This window comes from Hoplias malabaricus, chromosome 1 (genome assembly GCF_029633855.1).
Source record: "Hoplias malabaricus isolate fHopMal1 chromosome 1, fHopMal1.hap1, whole genome shotgun sequence".
NCBI lineage: Eukaryota > Metazoa > Chordata > Actinopteri > Characiformes > Erythrinidae > Hoplias > Hoplias malabaricus.
In genome coordinates, this window is record NC_089800.1 from 43,183,720 (window position 1) to 43,204,256 (window position 20,537).

General features: G+C 37.2%; 1 protein-coding gene across 2 annotated transcripts in view; it reads left to right on the plus strand.

Annotated features, from left to right (window-relative positions):
• Positions 1 to 1,896: 1,896 nt before the first annotated feature.
• Positions 1,897 to 20,537, plus strand: part of LOC136690970 (alpha-2-macroglobulin-like) — a 52,744-nt gene continuing 34,103 nt past the window's right edge. For both annotated transcript variants that reach the window (XM_066663141.1, XM_066663149.1), the window contains exons 1-11: positions 1,897 to 1,990; positions 7,239 to 7,402; positions 8,557 to 8,737; positions 9,121 to 9,277; positions 10,728 to 10,780; positions 11,000 to 11,020; positions 11,691 to 11,856; positions 11,938 to 12,022; positions 14,605 to 14,719; positions 14,814 to 14,934; positions 19,215 to 19,324. In XM_066663141.1, coding sequence (XP_066519238.1) covers positions 7,317 to 7,402; positions 8,557 to 8,737; positions 9,121 to 9,277; positions 10,728 to 10,780; positions 11,000 to 11,020; positions 11,691 to 11,856; positions 11,938 to 12,022; positions 14,605 to 14,719; positions 14,814 to 14,934; positions 19,215 to 19,324 — 1,095 coding nt within the window. In that variant the 5' untranslated portion in view covers positions 1,897 to 1,990; positions 7,239 to 7,316. The remainder of the gene's footprint in view (positions 1,991 to 7,238; positions 7,403 to 8,556; positions 8,738 to 9,120; positions 9,278 to 10,727; positions 10,781 to 10,999; positions 11,021 to 11,690; positions 11,857 to 11,937; positions 12,023 to 14,604; positions 14,720 to 14,813; positions 14,935 to 19,214; positions 19,325 to 20,537) is intronic.

Genomic DNA, 20,537 nt, shown 5'->3' on the forward strand with positions numbered 1-20,537 from the left:
AAAGACAGGGGCTGTGGTTCCCCTTTTTAAGAAGGGGTATCAGAGGGTGTGTTCCAGCTATAGGAGAATGACACTAATCCGCCTACACGGTAAGGTCTATGCTGGGGTACTGGAGAAGAGTCTGACTGATAGTTGAACCTCAGATCCAGGAGGAACAATGCGGATTCCGCTCCAGTCGTGGAACACAGGACCAGCTCTATAACCTCTCTAGGATCTTGGTGGGTGCATGGGAGTTTGCTCAACCAGTCTACATATTATTTTGTGGATCTGTAGAAGCTAATCAACCGTGTTCATCTGGATATTCTGGGGGGGGGGGTGCTCTGGGATTATGGTGTACTGCGCACTTTGCTACGAGCCATCCAGTCCCTATATAAACAGAGCATACGTTGGAAGGTGGATTGGCGACTCAAAAAAAGTGTCAGTAGGTGTAAATGAATAATGAACATATGGAGATCTTATTCTAACTTTTTCATGGGTTCAACTGGAGTTTTTTTCACCTTGCTTTTTTTCTCATTGTTCAAGTCAAATATCTTTTTTCTGAGTGTTTCAATGGGAACTAAATTTCAATATTCATCATAAAATGCCTACTCAATCTTTTATATTGGATTTTTTTGTTTGTTTTTTGTAATGCTCAGACCTTGTTTTTTTTCATATCATATTTTATTCTCTCATATTTTGTTCTCTGTTCTAACTGCTCGTGGATCCTTCTAACCCTGTTGACCCTGCAAAGTTACATAAACACACTTAATGTATATATGAAACATGCTGAAATTAAAATTAAAATATATTTATATAGTCTTAAGTAATTTGGTATTTTTTGAAGGACAAAAATTTTATTAAAAGTATTAAAACTGTTGTTGCTTTTAATTCTTGGTTCTCAAAAGTAGGGAAACTCAGGAGATGACTGAATTTGCAAAAAAAATTTAAAAAATGAGCACTGCAATCTGCACTTCCCATCTGAGATTGTGTGACTCGTTTCATGAAAGCGATATGAGATGTGCACAATTGCTCAGCATGCCATATTTCCAGTTAAAATTAAAGAATAAAATAATTTTGGGCCAGGCTGAATTCATCTAATTCCTACAGTGGGAGACTAGATCTGTGTTTAGAATTTGTATTTGTGCTGGTCCAAAGTGATTAAGTATCTCAAATTCCTTCCAGAATCTCAGCCTCACATTAATTTAGTTATGTCCACTATTACTCAATATGCCATGTTTCCAGTTAAAGTATAAAATCATTTCGGCCAGGGTAAATCCATCTTGTCCCTACTATGGGAAAATAGATCTGTGTTTAGGACATGATCTTGTGTTGGCCCAAAGTGATCAAGGACTTCAAATTCCCTCCAGAACCACAGCCTCACATTCATTTAATTATGTGCACTATTGTTCAATAGGCCATGTTTCCAGTTAAAATTGAAGTATAAAATAATTTCGGACCAGGGTAAATCCATCTTGTCCCTACAGTGGGAGGGGGCATTAGAACTGAGAATTGTGGTGTCCCAACCTGATAGTACATTTAATACAGTTTTTCCGTGTAATATTTAAATGTCTATTTAACATACCTGCTATTTTCTGTTTTATCTTTACTGGTCAATTTAAAATAAATAAATAAAACGTAATCAATTTGAAATCTTAATATACCGTACAATATATAAAATAAGTATTTTAAACTGCAGGATCAAATAAACAAACTTAACAGCGATTGAGTAAAGGAAAAAAGAAAAGATTTCGTACATGTTTTTGGTGTTGTGAGGGTAAACAGTTCGTTACTTTCTGTATTTAGTGCTATTCATTTGTCCATGAAGCGTTAAAAGCAATGTGCGCAGCATTATGTGCACATCGAACAGTCCCTTTCCTTCACCGTGGCTCACTGAATCTGGAACTGCGAATAAGCAGCTAACTTCAGTCTTGGAATAAGAATAAGGAGCCAAAGGAATCGGGAGCTGCGAATAAGGAACCAACTTCAGCGTCGTCGCAGCGGCAGCCGTGGGGTGTGTAACGGTTTTACAGATCATAGTATCGTTGTAAAGTTTAAATAAGCTAATTAAATATTGGCCTTTTGGTTTGCGGTGTAATGAAAAAATGCTTATACTCTCTCACTCACACACACAAACACACGTTTGCTTCAATGCATTGTGGGGAAAACACATTGATTTGCATTCATTTTGGGAGACTTACCCTAACCTCACCTGTAATTTAACTCTAGCCATAAAATATGTTTTCACCTTAGCTTGTGGTTTACACATTAAAGATAAGTCCCTACAATTCCCAACAATTAGTATGTTTTTAAACAATGTGGTCTCAACAACATGGAACAGGTTTCAACTAGTGATGGGAATTTCGGCTCTTTTTTGGGAGCCGGCTCTTTCGGCTCCTAAATGGCTCTTTGTTTTACAACTTATTTCCGCTGGTACAGAACAAGATTACCTACATGACTATATGGACAATATATTATTGTTCAATATTAAAAATAATAAATAGTGTTGCAATGGCCAATTGTTTTTATGGCTGTCTTGTAATAACTCACACATTTTTTGAACTCACACATTCAATTGTATAAATAACTGGATCTTTATTTAAACACCTTAATAAAAAATCACTTGTAAACTCTGAAATATAGCCAATGGAAACCAAAAGGTAGGTATTACAAAATAGCTTATTAAATTAAATAATCATCCATTTCTGGGTAATAAAATAAGCAAATACTGTGCAAAGTGCAAAATAGCAGCATTCAACGATAGTGATTAAAACAACCACAACTGTCAACAAACATTTAACTGATTTTACATTTTCTTCAACTATGTTTTGGAAGGCAGATTGGTATTCAGGACAACCAAGTGTCTCAGCTTGAAGGGCTGGAGCTTGCTTGTTGTTCTCTGATTGGTTGAATGACAAGCCTTAGAAAAAAATGGCTCGGTCTTAGACGGGAACCGGCTCTCATCGTTCACTTATAAGAGCCGGCTCTTTAAACCGTTCGTTCGCGACCGACACATCACTAGTTTCAACCAGTCATTTTTGTTAGTCGAGCTGTAAACATGTGTATGGCACGGTGGAGTAACAGGTAGTGTCACTTTTATACAACTCCAGGGTCCTATGGTTATATGTTCAAACCCACCTCAGGTCATTGTGAAGAGCTTGATGTTTTCTCCCTGTGTCTGTGAGTTTCATCCAAATGCTCTGTTTTCCTCCCACGGTCCTAAAATAAATGCTGCTGATGTCCATAGGTGTGACTGATTGATTGAGTATGTGATGCCATGTGATGGACTGTTGCACTGTCCAGGGTGTATTCCTCCATTCTCTCAGTGATTCTGGGCAGGCTATGAATTGTGGACAGTAGGGGTGGGCAATATGGATCTAAAATAATATCACAACATTTTAGGGTATTTTGACGATAAATATATAATTGACGATACGAACGAAACACAGATAAATACTTTTATTAATATTTCAAAAATAGACTACTGCAACAAAATCAATGTTATATTAATATGAAATATATTAAATTAAATGCATATTAATAATATTAAAGGCTTCTTTTGTTTCTAACATAACACCATGGTTTATTATTGTACATCTGATATTTTATAACCAAACCACCTCCACAAACCACTCTACTTTTTTTGAGCAAATTCCTCCACGTCAGAGCCACTTCACTGTGGCTAAATGACTTGTGTAAAGAACTTATGCCGTATTATGGATAACTGTATGACATCATTACATAAACCAGTTTGAATATCACCAACATCACAATATAGATTTTGTTTATCGCTTTAAAAATTATGACAATATTGTGAAGGATAAGATATGGAACAACCCTGGTGGACAGTATGTTGCATTTACAGAAAATTAATGAATGAATCAGTTGATGAGGGACGCACCCAAGTGGCAATATGGAGTTAATATTCAACTACAAACCACGTGGTGCCGATCACCAGAGTCATTTACAAGGAGTGGTTTAACTGTGTACACACAAAAACTAACATTCAGTTGCGCATATATATATATATATATATATATATATATATATATATGCTTGTCTTTAAACTTAATTAACTGATATATTCAATGTTTCTTTTGACCAAGTTGTATTTTGTATGTATAAATACATTTAGTATTTGATGGGACCACATGGTGATATTAAAACAAGTGCAGGAAATTTCACTGGACTTTAATGATCCAACATGCCATGATATTAGAAATGCAAATTTCTTCCCCTAATTGAGGAGCTCATCTCTGACTGAAGAAGGATGGTTATATCCTTCTTCAGTCAGAAGAATTACATAATTCAGTGCTCCTGTTGAATGTATTAGCCAGTAGGGGGTGGGTGATATGGCTCTAAAATAATATATGACAATATTTCAGGGTATTTTGTGGATAACAATACTTATCCAATTCAGGGTCGCGGTGGGTCCAGAGCCTACCTGAAATCACTGGGTGCAAGGTGGGAACACACCCTGGAGGGGGCACCAGTCTTTCGCAGGGCGACAAACACACTCACACCTATGGACACTTTGAGTCTCCAATCCACCTACCAACATGTGTTTTTGGACCATGGGATGAACCCGGGGCACCTGGAGAAAACCCACACGGACACGGGGAGAACACACCAAACTCCTCACAGAGAGTCACCTGAAGCGGGACTTGAACCTACAACCTCTAGGTCCCTGGAGATTTGTGACTGCAACACCACCTGCTTTATCACCGTGCCGCCCCCCGACATGACAATCAACACTAAAAAATACTTTTATTAATTTCAGAAACAGAGTATTGCAACAAAATCAATGTTTTATTAATATGACATATGGTTTATTGTACATCTGATATTTTATAACCAAACCACCTCCACAAGCCACTCCACTTTTTTGGAGCAAATTCCTCCACCTCAGAGCCACTTTCCACTGTATTTTACTGTGGCTAAATGACTCATGCAAAAAAAAAAACATATGCCGTCTTATCAGTAACTGCATGATGTCATTACGTGAACAATTCTGAATATCACTAATATCACAATATTGATTATTGTTTTAGAAATTATGACGATATTATTGTGAATGATACGATATGAAACAGCCCTACTAGCTAGGTCAATAAACATCCAGTGTTTCCAAAACAAGAGGATTCATTTATTTGCTCCCATGTTGAAAATAACATGAGAATTATGTTTCATAAAACAGGAGGGTCCGTTTCTATATCCAATACTGTAAAGATTCAAAGATGCACTGCGTGGCCCCATGCTTACTTAACACAAGACTATTCAGCAGTTGCATTACACTGCATTTCTACAATTCACACTGTTTCTTCACAGAAACATACATCGTTTGTACATTAATGCAACCTTATTAAATATGCAACTAACAATTAAGTGTTGACCTCCATAACCATTTACACTCTCTTTTGGACCATCTGAGATGAGCTTGTGTCTCAAGAAAATGAGTGTTTCTGCATTGAATTGATGAATTGGTTTATGGCTTTCCTGCATAATAGAGGTTCAGGTTTCATTGTTTGATTCAGTGGCAGACTTTGTTAGCTGACAGCCGTTTTCTGAACTACTAGCTCATGTAGCTGTTTTTATCACAGTTGGGTTTTACCATATACTGACTAGATTTCTTCAGACTCCTCCAGAAATGTTTGACAATTCTAAGAACTAAATTTGGCACCAATCACATTTGCTAGCAAAGACTGAGCCATTGTTAGATGCTCCTTTTATACCTTATTCTCCTGCCTACAGTTGAATATTCCAAATTGTGTAATATGAATGTTCTATAAATTGTTATTTCTTATGTTGCCCTGTCATGTTTTGGGGTTTGTTTGTTTTTAAATAGTTTATATTTATAAAATTAATGTAAGTTGCTCAGTGGAAACATCTGAAATTTTTGTACATATGTCAGTTAAATGTTCAAGAAAATTAACAATATATTTATATACTTGTCTTTATGGTATTTTGTTTTTACTGTTTTAAATAATATTTGAGTCACATTTTATTTTGACAAAAGTACTGAACAGTTGTTGTAAAAATGAGACCTCACTTGCATACAGAGTGAAAGAAGGTAGATTCACAAGGAAATAGGAGGAGAATAAACTGAAATATATTATTTGGAAAACACAGTTAACTAAAGCCCAGTTAAAATGATACACATTTTATTTTATTATGCAGGTTTACAATATACTTTCTCACTAATGAGCAAGCAGGTTATTTCTGCTTGCTCGAAGCAAAAGAGTGTGGCATTTGTTTGTAAGTAAACAGTCTAAAAGGGAGATTTCCTGTAAATAGTGACTTGCCCACATTCAGCCCACTCAGTTAGCATAGTCATGGGGTTAATCCTGTATTTCAAAAGATCATGTCCTTTTAGCAGATGTTTAGACGATAGTGTGTTCAGTTTAACCCCTGCAGTATATCTTGTTCCTGAAGGAGATTTTTAAACCAGTGAAATTTAGAATGAAAACACAAAGTGAATAATTTTACAAAAAATTAAATAAAAAAAAAAAGCAAATATATCAGGTGTATATTATAATGCTGTAGCTTACTCAAAATTGATATTCAGTTGCAACAAAGTTCTCAAACAAAGTGAAGTAATTGTCTGGGAAGTGCAAGGACACACCATTATGATAACACTGTTTGAAAAATGATCATTTGAATACATGAGTTGAAATAACTTTTTTGCTCATAAATTATGTACTAACACCTGTGAACATGATCAAATACAGACAAAATATTATTGAATTTGAATATCCTGTCCTGAAAAAAATTGTTTCTTGTCTATTCTTCCTTAAACTATGTGCTGTTCATTCAGCCCAGTGTTCCATCATGTCTGTTTAGTATAGATACCATACTTATCATGTGGGTGGGTGTAGGGGAGGTCAAGGAGAGAGGAACAGGAAGGAGGTAATCACAGGAGACTTTTAATTAACACAACAAGGGAACTAGACAGAGAGGCTAGGGAACTAGAAAAGAGGCTAAGCACAAAGGCTAGAACGCTAAACACAAGGGCTAAACACAGAGGCCAAACACTAAAAACTGGGGTTAAACACTAAACAAGAACAGATCTAAAGGGGCAAGACACTAAACAATAAGTTGAACATTAAACAAGACAGCTAAACAGAACAGAACACAGCGAAACTAAACCTAGCAAGGACATGCACTACAATCAGACATAAAACCATAATGACCTATTAGTATTTCATGCTGCCAATAGGTGTTGATCAAAGTAGTAAAAAATTGATGAGTCAAAATGTTTACAGAGATCCTCCTGTGGGCTTGACGTCCTTTTAAAAAGGCAGCGGAACTTCATTTGCTGGTGTTGGGTACCAGATTTCATCATGGTGGTCAGTGGGGTTTCTGTGTGGGAAGGGCTACTTCTAGCCAGCTTCCTCTTTCTCTCTGTGTACGGACAAGATTCAGGACCGTGAGTAATCCCAATATATGTAGTTTTTCTTGGAATATTTTGTCAGTCTTGTGAATATGTTTGAAATAACATGCACTTTCGCATGAGATATATACTATATTTTTTGGTTGTTCAGGTCCAGTATATATTATAAGTGCATTTCTTCAGATTTTACAAAATTTTACAGCCTTATGCAAAATATGAACACCCAGGTCAGTTAACTGGTTTTCCTGACTTAAAATATAATAAATATGGGACTAATTTCTTTATTTGATATTTTAGTGCATAATTTAGTGGATAATTTCTATTTATTTAGAAATAATATAAATAAATATAATATAAAGCAAGTTTTCAGTAATTGTGTGTGAGCAGAATTGATTGTTCTGTATAGGATGTGCAGTTATATTAAAGGATTTGATTTGAGGATAATCAAGTGCGATGTTTTTAAACAAAACAGGAGGCAAATACAGTTTTTTTCTCAAATTTGACACTGTTGATTTTATGTATATTAAATGATGTTCTGAAGAAATGTGTACAATCACTGGTAAGTTTGGACAGTATATAGATATTTGCACTGTAGACATTGCAACACCAGCTTGCCGTCACCACCTTTACAATGAAATTACAGATGATAAAACTGTTTAAAATGCATCATTTTGCATCACACTACTATGGTTGGTTTAGTTGTTTTTTTTAGTTGGTTTAGCGCATATTTATAGCCGAATTAATATTTTCACGGCTGAATTTCATTCTATAGGACATTGTACACAGGCTATTGTACACACAACATATCTCCAGCTTTCTTTCATAGATGTGTAGTTAACATTTTTGTGACTGGAGTTGGGATATGTGACTGTGTTGCAACATCCTGTTTCCAGGTCATTTGATCTGGAATGATGTTTTGTCAGTTAGTTAGAAGACTCCCAAGATATCAAAAACTGAATAAAGTTTATATTCTGAAATTGCACAAGCATGATCCCATAGGTATGCAGCTCTGTATATCTTCAGCCAATCAGTCTACTGTTTTGTATTGATTGCAGAGTTCAGTCAATCCTTCAGATTTGACCTGATCTTTGTACAGTGAATCCTATTACATAAGTCACAGTTCCATGAATGCTTGATTTTATTCTTATTGTGCTTTGTATATTTTCTTGAAATGTTATTTTTGTCATTAGGTATTTCATGGTGACATTCCCTGCAGTGATAGAGTCTGGCTCTGATGCTAAATTGTGTGTGAGTCTCCTGAAGCCTAATGAAACTCTGCAAATGACCATTTATCTGGTTCACAACCACCAGAACAGAACACTTCTAGAGGAAAGAGTGGAGAAGGAATTTCACCGCTGCTCTCATTTTAAGGTGAGCTTCATTAGGGCAGTTATGGCCTAATGGTTAGAGAAGAGGGCTTAGAAAGAGGGTTGAAAGGTCATTGGTTCGATTCCCATGACTGGCAGGAAAATTGGGGGCAGTGGGAGTGAAGGAACAGCACTGTCCTCCTCCCTGAAACCATGGCTGAGGTGCCCTTGAGCAAGGCACTGAAACCATAACTGCTCCCTGGGTGCCAGGGATGGCTACCTGTTGCTATGGGTGTGTATTCACAGCCCCTTGTGCACTAGTGTGTGTGTTTGTTCACTGAGACGGTTAAATGCGGACATGGGTTAAATGCGGAAGACACATTTCTGGAAGCACTATGAATATTTTTAGATATTATTAGTGTTTGAATATGAATGTGCTCTCTTCAGGCTCCACATGTTGAAGGTCAGTCAGTGCAGGAGATCAAAGTAGAAGTCAAAGGGGAAAATTTTATGATGACTGAGGAAAGAAAAGTTAAGTTTGAATCCTACAACCCCCTGACATTCATTCAGACTGATAAACCAATCTACAATCCTGGTCAGACTGGTAAGTAATCACTACACTGTCTCACCACTTCCAGTTAAATGTTTATCTGAATCTTGCAGCACTTTTCAACCTAATCTCTGCTATCTGCCAAATCTCATTTTTAAGCTGTTATTTAGTTTCACTCTACACAGAGAAGCACCAGTGACCTACTGTTGATTCACAACTTATTCAGGCAGTTACTAAATTCTGTAAATAAACAATGATCAGCAGTTCTTATTTAACTTTTAAAAATATAATAATTATAATGTGGAAGATGTTTCCTCACCATTTGTTACAATGATAAAACAGTACTGTGTAAGGCAGTGACCAGTATGGAATGTGCATGTGGTGATCAAGACAAACAAAATAACCTAGATGGAAAGGAACATAATCTGATCAAACAAACTGAGATCCAGGGAATGAACACAGAGAGAACTAATTAAAGATCTAAAGAGCACAGGAATCTAAGAAATACATATAAACCGTATAAGAAAAACCTAGAACAAGAAAGACAGACACATGACACCATATTTACTACAAATAAACCAGCAGACAAACTCTATGCACTGTGACACAGGATGGCAAGTAAACAGGAACTAGGAGGAACATAAAAGACTAGAAACAAACCATAACCATGAAAACTACAACCTGACAAGTATCACACACATGACAAGAGACTAAGAGTAAACTACAAAAACAAAAGAGAAAACAGTAGAAACAAGTAAAAAATCAGCACAGAAAAATGACCAACAGCAATAAAAAATAATATGAGAAACCATACAAATACACAAAGACTGAGTACACAGAAAGACCTGTGAACAGAACACATGACCCAAAGGGGCGTGGAAGTAGAATGAACACAGAACAATGTGTGAAGGAAAAACAGGAAAAAAACTGAAATCATAGGAGGGCAGTGACAAATCCGGACATTACTGCAGTGATTTATTAAGTTGAATATATATGAGCTGTTTATAAAGACATCCTTTGTTAGTTTTTTTTAAATAAAAGAATGTAAGCAAAAACTTAGATGCATAAGTTTTTTTTCTTATAGTACTGCAGAGCTACTCATTTGTTAAACATATACATTGGATTGCTTCGAATAACTTATGCACTTAAAGTGTGTACTGTGAGACGTATGGTCTGGGAAAATATAGGCATCAGATTAAGACTTGATATCGGAAGATAATATTAATAGTATGTGACTTGGATTTCAATTATTTTTTTAAATCTAAAATATTTTTTAGTGTAAACAAATGATCAATGGTTTCTATTTTAAGTGTATTTAATATCATTGGTTTGAGTATGTGTAGATAAAGCAGGAGCAGGAATCAGAAATCTGGTCTTCCAGTACAGGATTTACCCTGGGACAGAGTTTAGATTCTCAATATATTAGAATTCTCCAATAATATCTTAATATTCATTAAGTTTTGTTTGGTGTTGACGTTAATGTCAGATATTTTTATATTCACAGTGAATATTAGAATTGTCACCATGGATACTGATTTTGTCCCACTTCAACAAAAGGTAAGGGACGTTTTTTGTGACAATTTATAAAAATCTTTGTGTTAAATCTGTTAAAAATCCAATGTTTCACTGACCTTCAATATAGACTGTAGACTCTGTCTTTGCTACTCTGGGCTCAGCACTGCAGAAACTAATATGTTGAGTGATTTCTGACTTGTATTTATAGTTTCTTAATGAAAATGAGTAAAATGTGTTGTTATATCTCACTCTTTTCTGCAGTACAGCCTAGTAGCCCTTGAGGTAAGATGAAATCACACACAAAAACACGTTTTATTAAACTTATTTATTTATGTTAAAGGTGACATTCGTGATTTTAATCAAAAAACGCTTTTTATTCAATTCTGTTTCTTCACCATTTGCTAGCTCTCCTGTCTATTTGCGTGCTCGAAACCTGTCTAATATGTTTACGAAGTCCCAGTATGTGTAAATGGGTAGAAAAACAAAGGGTCCATTATGCTAGGGTTTCTCTCTCTGCTTATTGCAAAGAAACAGCATCTGGAGGTTTTTAGACAATGAATAGACCTCTAAACCTTGAAAAGCATGAACCAAGAGGAATTTGCTCTATTCATGCTCAATAGGTGGGTAATATTTACTTACTGTTGCTGTAAACAGAACTGACTCTAAATTCAGAAGAGCACTAACTGCATTAAAGTAAAAACACAGAAAGTGCTTTAAAATTAAACAACTCGATTAAGAATTGAGTTCTGTGGTAATTCAACAATTTTTTTTCCCTTAAACATACCTTTCCATCTTACAAGGCACGGCACCTCTGAATGTAAACAAACCAGAGAACAGCATTTCCTCACAATTGTAGACATGCTCTTTAGCTTTTAACATCAGTATTGACAATTCAATTCTTCCTTATTGCTGTCACTACAAAATTATAAGTGTCTTTCTTGGAACCAAACAGGACTCTAAAGGTAACAGGATTGGTCAGTGGACAAATGTGTCCTCGACAGGTCTGATACTGCAGCTTTCTCACAAACTCAATCCTGAGGCAGTCGAGGGCCTGTATAAATTGATGGCTGTCACTGGTGATGAAGAAATAATGCAGACATTTAAAGTGAAGAAGTATGGTAAGTGATATCACATACTGTTTTTTTTCTGTTAATAATAAATGGTGTAATTGATTGCAATCAAAGGAAACTTGCCTTTAGTTTTGCCCAGGTTTGAGGTTACTCTGAAAGCACCACAACAACAGAGTGTGGGAGAACAGAAGCTGAAGATAGAGGTTTGTGGAAAGTGAGTGATGGGTTCAGGGGTAAAACCCAAATCTTAATCAGAATCTTCAAATTGATTATTTATTTTCAGCAAATTGTGTTACATGCGTCAGACACGTTTATGGTGTGATGACATGATACTGAATAATACAGAATATCTAAAAAATATTTTTAATGGGTTTAAAATAACCAATACAACTGTGATTTTTTTTAAATGGACAAAGCTATTGGATTTCTCATTGTTCATGAAATTTAATAAAATTACTCCCTGAAACCCATAAACATTAGGAAAAGTCAACCACTTTCAGTAATTTAGAAAGGAAAAAAAACATTTAAAAGCGTCAAGATCCCTTCAGACAGTATGCAGCCAATTCTAATTGATTTTAAAATAAAAATGAAAATTACTGTTTAAAAACCCAGAGCAACAGACTAGTTTTAAGTTGTACCATGGCTCTCTTTTTCAGCACAAGATGTTTTCTCAATGTTTTCAATTGCTTGTGAAATGCATAGCCATTTTTGCACTTCCATGCTCATATTCACAAGTCATGCAGTAAGTTTTTGCAGGTTGCTCAATCACAGCAACAAAGGAGATTAATAATGTGTGATGTATGAATATATAATAATAATATTGTTCTTCTCTTATTTATTAAGTGTAATGTAATTTAAATAATTTAAAGTGAAATCCATTACACAATGACAGTTAATCAGTATATAATCAATTTTACCTCTAAAACTTTAATATTAGGGATGTTTCAAATGTCTTCTGGGTTTTAAAGATCTGATTCGCTTTGAGATATTGGTCTGAACATAGGAATAGGGAAGTGAATTCAAGTAATAAAGGGTACATTTATTTTAATAACAGTTAGCAAAAGATGCTCACTATATTCACCCCCAATCCAAAGCAAGAATAATTTATGAATACATTAATAAATTAAACGGTTATTATATTCTGTTAAAAACACATGACATGCACTCGTGATCTCTTTCCTACATGTTTTATACATATAAAAAATGAAGGGCTAAAGAGTTAATAATTAAAACTTGTTCTGTTCTAGTGCTTGTTCTGGATGCACTAAAAGTAGAATCATTTAATATAGTGACGTAACCAGTGCTGTGTCAGCAGATGTTGTGTTGCAAAAGGCTTTAAAATCTTAAAATCCTGCCAGAATAGAATACTCTACACACAACGGAAACCAAAAACCTTTGCTATGTCCACAGGAAAGTGTTTTTTTTTTTTCGCCCTTTTAATCTGAGAGATTTTTGGGACTATACTTCTTAAAATGCCACTTTAAATAAAACTTTAAATTGAATTAAATTCAGTATTTGAAGATATGCCTGTAGATGGCAGTAATGTTTTTTGGCTCAGGTGTGGAGTGTGATGGTTTGTCATATATGCAGCTGTGTAATTGTGTGGCTGTAAAATTTACAAAGGAATTATAATGATATTGCCCCAGCATCACTGAACATATCTATAGAACTAATGATTGTAAAGAAATAGAATAACAAAGTAGATTTGTGAGGCTACAGTTGAGAAATAATTGGGTAGAAATTTAACAAAACTTCATCCATTCACCTCTTCATTTAGTTCAGTGTTGAGGTGGGACACCAGTCCATTACATGATATCACAGAATCGCTCAGTCAATCACACACTCACACCTTTGGACACTTTTGATTACACTTTCATTTTATAAATTGTGTAAAGAAACCTGAGCATCCAGTTTGGCATTTACTGCTCAGTTCATGCACTGCAATGTTCTTGGAAAATCAGAGCCAAGCAGTCCATAATGTATGCTGGTGCTAATCCGTTTAATGCTGAAAAACCAGTGAAACACATGAAAATATAACCTAAAAAAACAGAAGCCAGTTTAATGAAGCCAGAATTGGTGTGACATGCTCGGACATGTGACATATTGATCATAAGTCTGACAGCAACGTTCTGGTAAATTTGCAGTGTGTCACATTTTTGAGCAACTCTGTAAATAGTGATTTACAATAATCAAGTTGTAAGAAAAATGTTTGTGGCAATTTCTTGGTGTCCTACAGTCTAATATATGGTCTGAGACAAGCAATGTTCCTTAAATGTAAAAAGGTTGATCATATAAAATTTCCCATGTGTGCTTTATATGTAAATTTAGTTTCACAAACTACACCCAGAAAAAGGTACTCTATAAGTACATTATTATCATTAAAGATACAATGTAAATGTATCTTTAATAGTACAACTTTGGTTTTAAAGTCCAGTTTTGTTCCCTAAACATTACCTTCTCTACTCCAGAAAGAGAGGTGAATGTTTGTGATCTTTCATTATAGAAAAATGTAACAAAAAAAAAACTGTCCTCAAGATGAAATAGGGCATATGATATCAACATTTATAAAATCTAAAATTATAATAGAATAAGGTACAATTATGTTCCTTTGAGGGTACCACCACTGTGATGTTTTTTTCTGACAATGTACCAGTTTAACTTGAGTAGATTAATTTCCTATTTTAGTCTTTTTTAATACCTATTTGCATTAGCCCCAACAAGACAAATTTCTGTTTTATCATCATTTAGTTTAAGAAATGTTTATTTATCCATTCATGCAGCTGTGTATATTTAAAGGTACAGTTATGGACAGCCAGTTACTGGTAAAGCGCTGGTGGAAGTGTGCCGGGAATTTAATAGTTATGATCCGTGCACTACCATGATTTCACCATGCCTGTTTGATGCTGTAGAGGTGTGTATATAACTCATATTAGAGTACAACCATTTTTTTACACTCTAATTAAATTGTTCTTACCAAATATTTTCTTTTATTATTTTTCCTGTAGATGAAGGAAAATGGGTGCGCCACTGCTATATTCAACTTTTCTCATTTCATGAATTTTGATATGGGACAAAATGTTAACAATTTTCTTGACACTACAGCTACAGTGACAGAGGAAGGGACAGGTGAGTCTCTAACACAGATGAGGAGAGATGTTTATCTGATGCCCCCTGTGAAGAGCTAGTAATGCAGTGGGTGTTTCTAGTACTCATTGGCTGGGCTCTGTGAGTAACCTTAGTTGTTAGGAGTAGCTAGTTGCTGATCAGAACATAAATGGCCACAGCAACCTCAGTGGGTAGATGTAGGATACTAGTACACCTAAATGTTGATAGATGTAGCTGGTTGCTGAATGGATCACAAAAGGACACAGCAACATTAGTGGTTACGGGCAGGAGCAATGGGTGATAACAGGATTTTTTGTGGCTGCAGATAGCAAGACAGTGGGGTGGGCACTATGTGAAGCTCGAATGGATTTGCATTTACATCTTATCTTGTATAAGATTATAATATACAATTTGCCTCCTGTCACAAGTGCATTCTCTAACACTAATCAGTGTTATGCTGAATTAAGCCTACGACACCTCCAGAAACGTTCAGAAGTTAAGTCTGTCTTCCCAGACCAACCCCTCTTCAAACTACATGGTGGGCCATTTATATGGATACACATTAATAAAATGGGAATGGTTGGTGATATTAACCTCCTATTTGTGGCACATTAGTATATGGGAGGGGGAAACTTTTCAAGACGGCTGGTGACCATGGCGGCCATTTTTAAGTCGGCCATTTTGGATCTGGGAAGAGGATCATGTGACACATCAAACTTATTGGGAATTTCACACGAAAAAGAATTGTGTGATTGGTAACTTTATTTTTTCATGAGTTATTTACAAGTTTCTGACCACGTATAAAATGTGCTCAAAGTGCTGCCCATTGTGTTGGATTGTCAGTGCAACCCTCCCACTCTTCACACATTGATGGCAACACCGCAGGAGAAATGCTAGCACAGGCTTCCAGTATCCATAGTTTCAGGTGCTGCACATCTCGTATCTTCACAGCATGGACAATTCAGATGACCCCAAAGATAAAAGTCTAAGGGGGTTAGATTGGGAGACCTTGGGGGCCATTCAACTGGCCCGTGATGACCAATCCACTTTCCAGGAAACTGTTCATCTAGGAATGCTTGGACCTGACGCCCATAATGTGGTGATGCACCATCTTGCTGGAAAAACTCAGAGAACATGTCAGCTTCAGTTAATAAAGAAAAAAACACATCATCATTTAGCAATTTTGCATATCCAGTGGCCTTGAGGTTTCCATTGATGAATAATGGCCCCACTATCTTTGTACCCCATATACCATACCATACTATCAAGATGTGCAGCACCTGAAACTACGGATACTGGAAGCCTGTACTAGCATTTCTCCTGTGGTGTTGCTATTAGTGTGTGAAGAGTGGGAGAAGAGAGTTGCATTGATGACCAATCCACTTTCCAGGAAAGTGGATTCCAGCCTTAGTGGCGAATGTGAAAGAATGAGGTTTTTATGATGGAACTAACATGGGAATGAAATGTGATAGCAGAATCAAGGGTGGCACCAAGATTTAGGACCACAGTGGAGGGGGACAGGATGACATCATCAATTGAGTGTGAGGGAGCCAGGTTTAGGATTTTGAGCCAATGAGGATGACATCAGTTTTATTACTATTAAGCATCAGTGAATTGTGCACAGCAAATTCACCAGTGTTAAATCAACACTATAGAAAAACCTGACTGAAAGAGTCGAGTACGTTATTGGATTCTAGGGATGTTGTCAGCTGGATGGCTACAACACACTCAAGGACTTGAGAAAAGAATGGATTTGACTTGAAATTGGACAGTAATTATGTAGATTTGCTGGGTCAAGGCCAGGCTTTTAAGGATAAGTATAACCGAAGCTAATTTATAAACTGAGGTGAGATGGCCAGAAAACAGTTACTGGTTAATTATAGAGGTCAGATGGGGGGCCAAAGCAGACATGCAAGCTTTCATTAGTGGGGTAGGGAGGGGACTGAGAGAACAGGTGGTACTTTTTGAATAGGTAATGATACTACTGATGAGTGAAGGAGTAACAGGAATGAAATCTGAAAAAACGTGGTGTGGATATAGAACAGACTGAGGGCTGTGGAGTCAGTAAGGGTGGAAAGGTGGATTTAGATGACATGATTGTAAGAAAGTAATTAATATTGGAAATGTTATCTTCAAAGTATAAGAAGGAGTTAGAGTTCAGAGGAGGGTGCCATTTTGCTTAAGAGATCGTTGAGAGATTTTGTTAAGAGATCGTTGAGAAGAGATTACGGGGCTTAGTATTAGGCCTATTAAAAAGGCCTGAGAGATACATAGACTTGGAGGTATGTAAGGAATCTGTAATTGTGCACATGTTGCATATAAGTATCGGCATGCACCATTAATTATTTTTTTGTACAGCCTTTCAAGCTGCCATCTGTTTCATAGTGTGCAGCTCAGTGGTGAACCAGGAAGCAGTGGTGAATTGGACCATTTTGTTTTCACAGGGGCGAATGCATTCAGGGATGCAGAAAGAGCAAAGTGAAAGTACATTGTGGCATGTACCTCAGGAGAGGATGAAGCATAAAATAAGAAAGCTCATATTGATAGACTGAGCAAGGGAACAGGGATCAACAGATTTAGTATTGCAGACAGAGATAAGTCTTTTAGCTGACTGGTGAGTTACATTCACAGGGACAGAGAATAGAAGGAGATTATGGTCAGAGAGTGTAAACAGGAGAGGATGAAGGTTATGAACCAGGGCAGAAGTACAACAGACTAGGTCAAGTGTGTGACCTTTGTCGTGAGTAGAAAAGTCTACATGTTGAGTGAGGAAAAAGCAGTTAAGGAGTGCTAAAAAGTCAGTCATAAACTTGGTGTCAGGAGTGTTAAAATGTATACTGAAGTCACCTAGTTACAACAGTCAAGAAGAAGAAGAGTTAGCAAGAGTGAGTAGCTCAGATTCAGAGAAAAAGGATGAAGTAGATATGGGAGGGCAGTAGGTGAGGAGTGCATTAACTGCAAGATATTCAAAAGCTGAGTGATGTGCATTTACCAAAGGCTTTCCATGAATCACTTGACCCAAGACCTGCTCTTCCACATTGTACTTGGCCAAACACATCCTTTAGCTCAAATGAGCTTCTGGCTACGGGCACCGCGATTTACCCTTTCTTTCTGTTTTTGTCACTGGTGCTTCTGCTTTTACCTATGCAAACTCAACTTGCGACTCACTTTTTCACGTTTAAATTCCTCAACTAAACTTGAGTTCCAGTACCTCTTTCATATACCATGCCACACTACATAAACAACCCTTTCCATTCTCTCTACTTCTGTGAACATCGTAAACTGTCAATGGCCATCTAATATGAGGCAGTGAGTCAATCATCACAATTTCAGCTTCCCTAGGAAACATGAACTATCAATGATATTAATAGCCTTCACCAATTCAGCCTTTAGTCCCACCACTTGCTCGTTATAATTTAGTGCTGCACTATAACATCTACCTAAACTCTTCACTGGTCTCTCCACTACCGTAGGGATCATTTCTTCTTCCATCACAAAATTTTCTGCTGTGACAATCATCAGACTTCCAGACTTGCTAGGTTTATCTCTCATCCTAGCCAACCTACCCAACCGCCCTGTGCAAGGCACATTAGTTGTCAGTGTTGTCATGTTGTCCATGTAAGCCCTAATTGGGGGGAGCCGAAAACCATGAAAAAACTTCTCACCCTCTTAGAGGGCCTAATTATTGCCTCCATTATCATTATACATCCAGCCATTATGGCACGGTGGCTCAGCAGGTAGTGTCTCAGTCACACAGCTTCAGGGGCCTCTCCGGGTGACTGTGAGGAGTTGGTGTGTTCTCCCCGTGTCCACGTGAGTTTCCTCCGGGTGCTCTGGTTTCCTCCCACAGTCCAAAAACACACGTTGGTAGGTGGATTGGCGACTCAAAAGTGTCCGTAGGTGTGAGTGTGTGTCTGTGTTGCCCTGTGAAGGACTGGCGCCCCCTCCAGGGTGTATTCCCGCCTTGCATTCCAGGTAGATTCCAGGTAGGCGACCCTGAATTGGATAAGCGGTTACAGATAATGAATGAATGAATGAATCCAGCCATTATACCCATTTCTAAAATCTGCCATGATGTAATTCCCCTGTACTAATTCAAAACCGAATATCCTCAAAATATGAGCCAAAGCATAGCTAAATCTAAAAAAACGCCATGTGGATCCCTACCCTCTTTCTTTGCTGTCTGATTCTGATGCCAAATCATGCTGCTATGTTCCACATATCTTGCAAATCCAAGAAACCCTGCCTTTTGTTTATGCTATTGTTAATGCTATTGTCATATGTGCTAATTATTTTCCTAGACATTTCCATGAAAACATCTGCAACTACAGAGATCTCCGATGAAATTGGTAGAGCAGAGTTTGTTGATGTTCCAAAAACTTTTGAAAGGGACACAGTTATAGAAGGAAAGGTAAATCTTTTTTTTCTACTTTTCATTTTGCTAGTACAGACCACGCCCGTAGAGGCTGAAATGGGGAGGTGAACTCAGAAGTGTTTGGGGAGGAGTTCAGGGCGGCTTATGAATGAGTATGAAGCCGGACCCCCAAAAATTTACAGGAATGCTGGTCATTAGGTGCTACAGAATGGACAGGTTCAGGTACTCTGGTCAAGGGTTTGAATGGTGTCTTACAGTGTGCGTAGGTAAATGAAAGGGGTTAGTGAGTCTATGAATGTACTACTTTTAATAAACTGGTGCATGACTGAATGTCATGTGAGACGATAGAGAAATAGCATTAGGTTTAGTAAATTGAATGTCCTTTATTGATTATGATGACAGAAATTCTAGCATGATTGGTCATTTAAGTATTCAAGGGGGTCAAAGGGGTAATGATTGAGAAATGCGATAGAGTCAGAGTTGGTCTTAAGATGGCCAAGATCATCGTGTCGGCAGAAATCAAATGCATCAACTACTAATAGAATTTTAAAGTATCACCAGCTAAATGTCATTAAGCTACAGTGTAAAAATAATAGTGACATTAATCTGGGGCCACCATGATAGTGCATCAGGCTGGATGTATTGGACAGAGTGTTGCTAAGTTCAATTTCTACCTTAGTGTAATTGATGGTGGTTGGGTATAGGTGGAAAGTGGATTATTAACAGCCTTGAAGTCAAGTACTACAGAGGGCAGCATTAATAAACCGAGATGTCCTTCGTTGGCAGGTGTGCCCTGGCATAGAGGAAATTGAGAACGGAAGGGTGATCTAGAGGGATAACAGATGAGGCCGAATAAGAAACCCAAAAAGGGTCAGCACTGCAGGAATGGAGAGATAGAGAGAAGGCAGTTAAACACACGGGAGAGAACTCTGAAAGAGAGAAAATCCAAAGGTGCAGAGGAGCTCAAGCAAGGGGGCAAGGTAGAAAGTTGACTCAAAGATAGCGAAAATGCCTAGATGGTGATGAAATACAGGTGCCAGAGAAGAGGCAGCATGTAAGCATGAAATGAATTTGAGGTGGCATCAAGTGCCTGAGTGCTGGTCCAAGGTAACACCTGAGAAGAGAGCATAAGCTGGAACTTATGGCTAGGAGCAGCATGGTTGTGAATATAAGAGGACAGGTTGAAGGCCCATAGCGCCTGGAGGAATCAATACGAACGGTACCATAGGAGGCAGGGTGAGGTGCAGTT